Raw genomic sequence first — 8603 nt, forward strand, 5'->3', positions numbered from 1 at the left:
AATTATTTTTATGTGGGACCCATCTAATCTAATAATCCTACAAATCAACGACTAGGATGAACCCACGACGGAATCCATGGCTGTCATATGACTGGGGTGGTCCCACAAAGACATGAGATTAAGATAGGATATGTAGCAAGCAGAGAAAGAGCGGAATGATTAATAATGACAAAAGGAAAATAATAAAAAAGGAAATGTGTAATATTCGAGTATATCCCATTTGCAACTTAAAAGTAGATCAGAAGACTGAATTGAGATCAGACTTACGTGTATCCTAGCTGTTTCACCAACCATTTTAGACTGTCCAGATTTACAACATCCACTCCATAACTGCCATGTCAGCAACTTGTTTTGGATTAGCACGGAAGGTGCATCTGTATTAGCGTTCCTAATCCTCTAGCCTTTTTACTTGCAAAGTGATCAACCAACCAGCGCTAGCAGCAATGAGACGGGGTTGAGTGGTAAGAATTTATCTGCTGTGGTATCGGTTTATTGAACTGTATTCAATTTTTGTTTATCCATAATTATAATTTATTTGAATAGATATTCAATTTGTGAGATATTTAAGTTTAATTATTAAGATACATATCACTTTCTAGGATATTTAAATCTAGTTATTAAAAAAAATATAAGTTAATATATTGTTGACTAGTAAAGGTTTATTACTTTATCTCCAATTGGATGTTAAACCTAGATTGCCAAAATTGCCAACTCGAGAATAATATTAATATATTATTAGTTGTTTTTTCAATTGTACTCTTGACATTTTTATTGTCAAAATTTACTCTAACAATTAGTATTCAAATTTGTCAAATAAGTATACTTAAAAATAGATTTAAATATATATATATATTCAGTAATATATATTGTATTGTTTTCATATATCTGGTTGACATCCCTGAACCTTCAATATATAGTTAACAAAAGTGTTATGTCAAGTCATGTCACATGACATTTTAACACCTTTTTTGACACCTATTGGAGAAACTTTTAGAGACTATGTTTCATTCCGTCAGTAATTTTACCGAATAACTGCTGAATTTTAAAATTAAGTAAATTAGAACAGGCGTTCTCAGATTATAAATAAAATAAAAAAAAGCTCCCAACAATGTGCTAGGTGAAAGAGTTTGATGTTATTAAATATCTTTAAATTGCTGTAAACAGGGAATAATCAACACTCTACTCCACCGATGTAATTTAATCATTTACTGATAGGCAACACTGGTTGTTAGAGACATTTTACATATAATAATTAATAATTAGTCCATTTGATTTAAACTTTGCAAGAATGTTTGCTTAGCTAGGGACCCTTGACCCCTTCGTAACACTACTATATAAACAGCTCATACTCATTTTATTTTGTACCAAACCAACAAAAAGCCTTCCTAGATAAAGAGAGAAGAGTAATAACACTTAAGGCATGACCAGAGTTATGGCAAGAATTCCGATGAGCCACCGCATTTTTACACCTTATGACAGCCGGGAAGTTGTGTATCCTGGTGAGCTTGCATTGAGCATGTCCGATACGGTTTTCGGGTTTTTACATGAAGAATGTGAAGGCTCACCAGAGAGCATTAGGTTTGAAGAATATAACCAAAATAATCAAGAAGAAGAAGATGAAAACTCTAGTAGCAATGTTGAAGATAACAAGAAATTTTGGGAAAATCAATATCAACTTTTACAGGTAACACCTTTTTTTAGTGATCTAGGCAACTTAGAGGATTGTGCTATATTTAGTAGAAAATTATTCTGATAAATGTGTATGATTATAATTTTCAGGCAACCTTGTATAGGACAAGTTCATTGGAATCAAAGATCAGAAATTGCACAAAAGAAGTACTAAGAGAGGCCCAAGTTGCCGGAAATGTATGTACTTGCCGGAACCCTGTGTTTGGTGGTTGTCGGAATTGTCTAATGAAACAAATTAGTGGTTGTCTTCAAAATGCTGGTTACAATTCTGCAATTTGCAATTCCAAGTGGAAGAATTTGCCAGACATGCCATCAGGTAATTATCATTCCAAAACCAATAATTTGTTTTTTTTAATGAATATTCTTCAATTACCCGCAGAAATTAAAATACTCACGCACCAAATTTTCACTAGAATGTTGATCTCTGCTTAGAAAGAGCATTATTATCCACTGAATTACAACGTTAGAGATAACAATGAACATTTTATTTGTGGATGCTAATTTCAAATCATTTAATTTGCAAAAACTCATTTTTTGTGGTCTAGTTTAATTGGATTTTATATATTGACGAAATGTACAATGTCCACTTGCAGGTGAACACACGTTTATAGATGTATTGGATACAAATTCAAAGAAAGGAGAGGTTAGGGTGATCGTGGAATTGAACTTTAGGGGTGAATTTGAGATGGCAAAAGCAAGTGAAGAATATAATACATTAGTTAGTAAGCTTCCGGAAGTGTTTGTGGGGAAAATTGAAAGGCTATTGTCTTTGACCACAATACTGTGTTCAGCTGCTAAGAAATGTATGAAGGAAAAGAAAATGCATTTGGGGCCATGGAGAAAAACTAGGTACATGCAAGCCAAGTGGCTTAGGGTGTCGGAACGGCAAACTGCCGTTCCACGGCAAATGTCCACCACCGGATACTCCATCCGGCCGCAGCGGCCGAGGGCATCAATGCTTACTGTTGATTTGCTAGAGAAGTTGCCTAGTGTGCAATGTGCAGCAGGGTAACAAGGTCGTATAATGTGCAGTGTGCAGCAAGTGAGTTTGTGTGGCAGTGAGGAAATTGGAATTTGGTGATCAGTACTTCAAAGTCATTCATTTGTATAAACATATTATGATATGGTGGGAGAAAGAGTGTACCAGTATAGTGTATTAGTGTTAGTCAATTACACTATATATCTTTGTACTATAAATTTGCGTGGTTATAGATGAAGAGATTATTCCTTCTTTTACACAATTAAATTTCAAGAAATAGTATCTTTTTCGAAATTATTTACTCTCCAATGAACTTATCCCGATAAAATGACTATAGTAATTAAAATATAATTAATTGTTGGTAATTTAATTCAACAATCCTGAATTTTAAAAGTCATTTTATGATCATATTATAATTGTTATTATTTTTAACAATAATACAAAACAGACGCCTATTGTACATATGTTTGAAACACCAACTGTTCGACAAGAATATACTCGTGCTCAGAAAACAAATTCCAGCATACACGTTAATAGTTTCCTATTAAACTTCAATAACTCGCCCCTTCCCCCAACTTTCAGTAATTCACATCCCCCAATCTCTTTGCTACACTCTCCTGCACAGAAACACCCCCCAATCAACTCAGGTATGATCTCCATCCATATATATATGTTTATATTTGTAATATCGATTGAATTTACTTCTCCGTCCATTTCTGTAAGTTAGATCTCCTAATCTCTTCTCCAATCTATGAGCACGTGCTAATTACTAAAATTTATAATTTTGGTGTATTTTGATTGACGTGGTTATTGTGAATGCAGGGTCCACTATTATAAAAAAGTGTAAACCAATCAAAACAAACTAAAATTATAAAATTTTGTGCTTAACATGTGCAAATGGGCACATCACAGGAAAACCGATTATTAATTCTCAATCTTATGTTTGTGTATTTTTTTTATTATGTATGGATTTGCCTTAATTACATGTTTTAACAAATCTGCTTACACTCCCCTGAGTAGGGGGGGTACGGATCGGATCGGGGCGGGTTTTGAATAAAACCAAAACCGAAATTGAAACCGTATACCTTCGATTTTTGAAATTAAAACCGCAACAGAAGTTATCGGTTCGGTTTCGATTTTAAAAACACTGGTTCAGATTTTATCGAATCGGTTTCGGTTATAAATCCGCCTTCAATAAAATTGACAAATTTCAAAGAAGTCGATAAAAAAATAATGCACAGATTTTAGCAGTCACATTCTTCTGGAAGGTTGGTTGTTCAGTAACCAGTCGGTTATCAATCAAGGGTTCAAGAGATGAAAATGATAACAAGGAAAGTGCCACAGACTCTCGACAACCATAATGGTTGTCCATGTAGTTCACCATTTATCAAACCACGCAAGAATATACGACTATATGATTTTATTTATTTATTTTTAATTATCAGTTCGGATCGGGTTTTTTCGGTTCGGTTTTCATCTATAATCGAACCCGGATAATCGGTTTCGGTTTTTAATTTTGCGGTTTCGGTTTCGGATCGGATTTTTACGATTCAGATTTTAACAATTTTTAGCGGTTTCGGTTTCAGATTCGATTTTTTTTGGTATTTTGCTCAGCCTTAATGCCAAGCCGTAGAAGAAAGGGTTCTTGCTACTTGAAAATAGTTGTATTACTTGAAAATTTTGTGCTATTACAATGTTTTTTGTATATGTTTTATAAATATTTTACTAAATTTTAAGAAAATAACCGGAATGTGTGTATACAATTTCACAAGTGATTTTCTTTTTGGTTGTTTAGGCATCGTCGAAGATTGAATATGAGAACAAGGAGAAGAACTTCTGCATGAGAATGCACGCCATTTATCGACTGTATTCTTTCATCCTGGGTAAAAAGGCAAAAAATCATCGACTTTATGGGTATTTGTTGTGCAAGACATGTCTTAACATAACAAGACTAAGTCACATTGACAATTCTAAGATTTAGTTGACTTGTAATTTTATGTAATCTGTAATGATGTTTCTTGAGTCTATAAAATTGTTTGAATATACTAGACTGTAGTTTTTTCAGTAAATAGACAACAAGCTAGGAATAAATCTCTAAAAGAAGATCAAGACTGATTATGCCTCAGAATGAAGATAAACTGCTTGGTGAAGAATAAAGTCGTATATTGAAAATGTTCTAAGTCAAATGTCAAGAAGTCACAGATCAAGTTATATCAAAAAATATATCGAGAAGTTAATTTTAGAGAACCTCACTTGTAAAGAAGTTGTTTTACTTGTAGAGAAGTCAATTTGGCATATAGAGAAGTTGAGATGTCAATAAGTCAATTTAGCATATAGAAAGTGGAGATATCAACAAGTCAAAACACATGTAGAGAAGTGGAGATATTGACAAGGAAAAGTACATGTACAGAAGTGAAGATATCGATGAGCCATTCTACATTTCGATAATGACATCTCTATACAATGAATATCTCGATAATAGCTTTAAATTAGAGAATGCATCAACCATGAAGATTCAAGATCATCTGTCAATAAACCGTTTTATCATTAAAATAAAAAGTCTACAAATGCAGCTTAAAGAGTACAGGATCAAGGGCTAAGATGATTTGGACAAAGGAGGGCCACAGACCTAGAAGATTGTATGCAGATTTAATGTACTTAAAATAAAAATAGACAAAAGGACTTTAGAAAATGTGTTAGTCTATTTTAGTGCAATTTCTGTAAACTTTGTATGTTGATCTATAAAACATGTCACGGGTCCTTAGTTCAGATGTAACAAAACAGATCTAGAATTTCTTGTATTTGAAGGGTTTCGAGCACATAAACGCAACGGAAACAGTAATTAAAAATGTGAAAAACCAGAATTTTCGAAACCCACCACAGGATCCATGCGAAAAAACATATATTTAATTCGTAGATCATATTGTTTACCTTAAGAAGCTTTACAAATTGGTTGAATAATGGAGATCCAAAGATTGTTCAATCACCACGCATCCCGCTTTCGCGATCTACACTCTATCGGTATCCACACGAATGTTTGAACTCAAGAATTGGATGTGTACTAGCACAAACTCGTTTCTTCTTGCTCTCTTGGTGGCTAGGGGTTTAGTAAAAGTCTTATCTTAAAAATCAGCCACAAGAGATATTATATAGAGAGTAGAAAAATGAATTATAACTCTTAACTAATTAGGAGTTATTATTAATTCAAAATTTCTATTTATATAATAATTAAGTCATACTTAATTATTTAACAACTGAATTTCATAATTAATATTAGTAAATTCAAATATCATTATTTATCTAATTAATTAATTCATACTTAATTAATATTATAAATATTTCGAATTACTTTAATATAATTTAAATCCAATTTAAATTACATAATCCTTCAAGCATTCTTTGTGTGTGACCCTATAGGTTATTATTATGTTGACAACAAATTTTAAATCTCATTTAAAATCGTAAACAGTGAGCTAGGGGTGGCAATTTTGGGTTTTGGGTCGATTTCGTGCCGGGTTGGATGTACTTGATTTTTTTTAGTCTGACCCGAACCCGACCCGACCCGAAACGGGTTCAAAAATTGTGACACGAACCCGACCTGGTAGGTACCCGAGTAACCCGAAATTGACATGTTTGACCAAAAATAAACCAAAATTTAGAATAAATTAATAAAATTAAAATTAAAAAAATTAATTTACATCATTGCAAAACAAAAATGTTATGCCAAATTAATATAAAAAATAGAAATATAATAAAAAACAATATTACAAATGATTTATAAAATATAACCTACCATTTATATACATATAATATATATATATATATATATATATATATTAATTATTTAAATAAACAGGTCGGGTCCGGGTATTTCGGGTCAACCCGAAAATTACCCGATTGTTTCGGGTAATTTTTTACCCAACCCGAACCTGACCCGAAAGTCAAAATCCTCAACCCTAATTCATACTTTTGCGGGTTGGATTCGTGTCGGGTTTCGGGTCGTGTCTAATTTTGCCACTCCTACAGTGAGCGGCATCTAGTAATACATCATTGCTACCCAAATAATAATAATTAAATCGGTGATCGATTAAAACTTTCATGAATAATGTACAATGTAATATAATCCCTTTAACCAAATATTATAGATTAAACTAGAGGCATGTAATGTGTCATCCTCATCATAGTTTAATCTAAGTTTCCTTGATCAATGAGTAGACTATCATATCAAATCAACATTTGAGCATGGCCACACATTTCATAGTCTAGCTCACACAAGAGGCCAATACTATCACTCCTAAAATCAGGAGGGTTAAATCCCGTCTAGAACATTCATATTTCTCATACGATTCATAATATACCCAATGCCCACTTTTATCATCACCCAGTCAAGGATAACTTTTAATGGAATCAATGTATATTCATTCTCGTATAGAAACATAATGACTTCAGGTCTAAGGACCATTATATCATTATCACTGTGACAATTACTTATGACACAACAAACATGTAGAATCTCACATCGGGTCTGTCCAGCACCATGTACATTTACATATGCCTGTGTTTTTGACTTTAGTATCACTATACCTATGATCAATGAGATGTGATTATAAGTCAACAAACACAACAGTCTTAATACATTATTATTGTCCCTTAATAATAATACTCGACTAGGGACCTTTAGGAATATTGATACTATTCCCATAATCTCATTTCTAAGTCACGTACTTAGAGATAAAATTGCATATCATATTCCAAGGACATTTATTAATCTAACATTTATATCACATTAAATTAAGAAGTAATAAATTATAAAGGGAATAATCGATAGAACATAAACATTAATAATCCAAATGTCTCAAACTAAAACAGCATAGTGTTGTCTTTAGGGCAAAAACACTAACAGTATTCTCTCAAGAAGTAGTTGTGTTCTAAAATATTCAAGAACACAGATTTGTAGCATGACTAGTTTGACTTTTAATATAAAGATCAAGTAAATTTTGATAAATATTTTTTGTATCTTCTACAGTCAATTAATTATCACTGTAAATTTAATATAGCATGTAGAGTTCCAAAGCTTAAACATAAAACTTGATTTTCTTGAAAGTAATTTACAAGATCCAAAAGAAAATTCAAGAAACACACATTCACCCCCCATGTGCATTTCATACCTAACAAGTGGTAATAGAGCATTACATGAAAGTAAACAGATTAGAACTTGGAAGTATGAGTGCACAAAAACTTAGCAGTATCAAGGTCCCTATCTTTGATAAAGGAAACTATACTCTGTTAAAAAAGAATATGATATTTTTCACCAGGATGGCTCATCCACTATATCTTGAGATTCTCAATCATGGAACCTTCATTCCCATGGTGAGGGTACCTGAAGCAACTGAAGGTGATGTAGTTATTCCAAGTCATAATGCTCAAAAAGATCCATCTACATACACTGAGCCATAAAAAGAGAAGGTCTTACTTGACAATGGCTTGCAACTCATTTTAATTGAGTCTCATGATAATGTTATGTATAACAACATTATCAACTGTGAATTAATCATACAAATTTGGGAGAAGATAGAGATCTTATGTGAAGGTACTGAGGAAGTGAGGTTAAACCAAAGAAAAATTTTGATCTCACGGTATGAGAGTTTTATGGCTAAATCTAAAGAAGGCATTACTGAGGTTTTTGAAAGGTTCAAAAAATGATAAATGACTTGCAACTACATGACAAGTTCCATGAGGCTAAGGAGGTCAACCTGAAATTCTTGCTCACTTTTCCTGACCAGTTGAACAAAAGATCTCTGCAATAAGTGAAGGGGGAGGTCTAGGCAGAATAACTTTGAAGGTTTTATATGGTGTTCCTAAAATAAATGAACTGGAGATGAAGCAGAAAAAATCATTAAAGCTAAATTAAGGACATGTTGTTGATGTTTAAGTG

The 8603-nt window shown here is 32.7% G+C and overlaps 1 protein-coding gene across 1 annotated transcript; it reads left to right on the forward strand.

Moving 5' to 3' along the window:
• Nucleotides 1–1351: 1351 nt before the first annotated feature.
• LOC141675222 (uncharacterized) lies at nucleotides 1352–2945 on the forward strand. Its single transcript, XM_074481931.1, has 3 exons — nucleotides 1352–1684; nucleotides 1780–2005; nucleotides 2283–2945. The coding sequence occupies exons 1-3, from the start codon at nucleotides 1421–1423 to the stop codon at nucleotides 2699–2701; spliced, it is 909 nt and encodes a 302-aa protein (XP_074338032.1). The 5' UTR covers nucleotides 1352–1420; the 3' UTR covers nucleotides 2702–2945.
• Nucleotides 2946–8603: the final 5658 nt, after the last annotated feature.

The sequence above is a fragment of the Apium graveolens genome, chromosome 7 (genome assembly GCF_009905375.1).
Source record: "Apium graveolens cultivar Ventura chromosome 7, ASM990537v1, whole genome shotgun sequence".
NCBI classification, from domain to species: Eukaryota; Viridiplantae; Streptophyta; class Magnoliopsida; order Apiales; family Apiaceae; genus Apium; species Apium graveolens.

Excerpts from the sequence above, each read along its gene's own strand:
- LOC141675222 (XM_074481931.1), top strand. The coding sequence starts at position 1,421 with ATGACCAGAGTTATGGCAAGAATTCCGATGAGCCACCGCATTTTTACA. Across the intron at positions 1,685-1,779 it reads ATCAATATCAACTTTTACAG|GCAACCTTGTATAGGACAAG; the intron begins GTAACACCTTTT and ends TATAATTTTCAG. Across the intron at positions 2,006-2,282 it reads TTTGCCAGACATGCCATCAG|GTGAACACACGTTTATAGAT; the intron begins GTAATTATCATT and ends GTCCACTTGCAG.